Raw genomic sequence first — 705 nt, 5'->3', positions numbered from 1 at the left:
AAACTTTGCTGTGAGATGTGCCTTACATTTTTGTTGCTGGTGGGGCTGTAGGAGGCTGCTGATGACCAGGTGAACAGTGCTAACTGTGTCGTCTGTCCCCTTGCCCAGAGATCTGATAAGATGATTCAAGTCCTCTCGCAGGTGAGAAAGTAGGAATGCTCCTGTGTCAGGCACTGGAGGCTTGATAATGGCAGAAATATTCTACAAACACAAAAACAGTGGATGACTGACCAGGCTCCCCCTTCTTTAAATGCAAACGGAATCAAAAGTGCTGCATCACTAGAATGATGGGGTTTGTACAGAGGAAACTTCAAGTAAGCATTTATTTCCTTTTTGTCTCCTACAACTGCACCTTTAACCACTCAATAATATTTTACAGGGAGAACTGAGCTCTACTAGAACTGTACTCATTATTTTGTCCAAGCTACCTGTGGCTGGTTGCAGGCACCGAGCAGCATGGCCATGTGAGTGAGCATGCGGACAACATTGAAGGGAACAGGGGACATGCCCTTTGTGTCTTGCATGTCTGGATTGTCTCTGCGACTGGGGTCACCAAGGATGTGGCCTGTCTGCGTGCGGTCACCCCTGTCAGAAGACAGCCCATAAATACAGTAAACACAAATAACAGTAACAGTCCTCTGTGTTACATTTTTATTCCGAAATTGCTAAATTATACAGTAGGAAACATACTGTAACTGAACAGCC

At 45.4% G+C, this 705-nt stretch overlaps 1 protein-coding gene across 1 annotated transcript; it reads right to left on the bottom strand.

Annotated features, from left to right (window-relative positions):
• Positions 1-26: 26 nt before the first annotated feature.
• Positions 27-699, bottom strand: LOC109954307 (E3 ubiquitin-protein ligase rnf213-alpha-like; the record flags this gene model as incomplete). Its single annotated transcript, XM_020589679.1, has 3 exons — positions 691-699; positions 429-585; positions 27-201 (listed from the first exon to the last, which is right to left on the bottom strand). Coding segments are annotated over exons 2-3 (271 nt in total), but the record flags the coding sequence as incomplete, so codon positions are not given.
• Positions 700-705: the final 6 nt, after the last annotated feature.

This window comes from Monopterus albus, unplaced genomic scaffold, assembly GCF_001952655.1.
Source record: "Monopterus albus unplaced genomic scaffold, M_albus_1.0 scaffold6040.1, whole genome shotgun sequence".
In the NCBI taxonomy this organism is placed as follows: domain Eukaryota; kingdom Metazoa; phylum Chordata; class Actinopteri; order Synbranchiformes; family Synbranchidae; genus Monopterus; species Monopterus albus.
The sequence above is the reverse complement of the archived record's forward strand: the minus strand, read 5'-3'. Positions and strand labels throughout refer to the sequence as shown.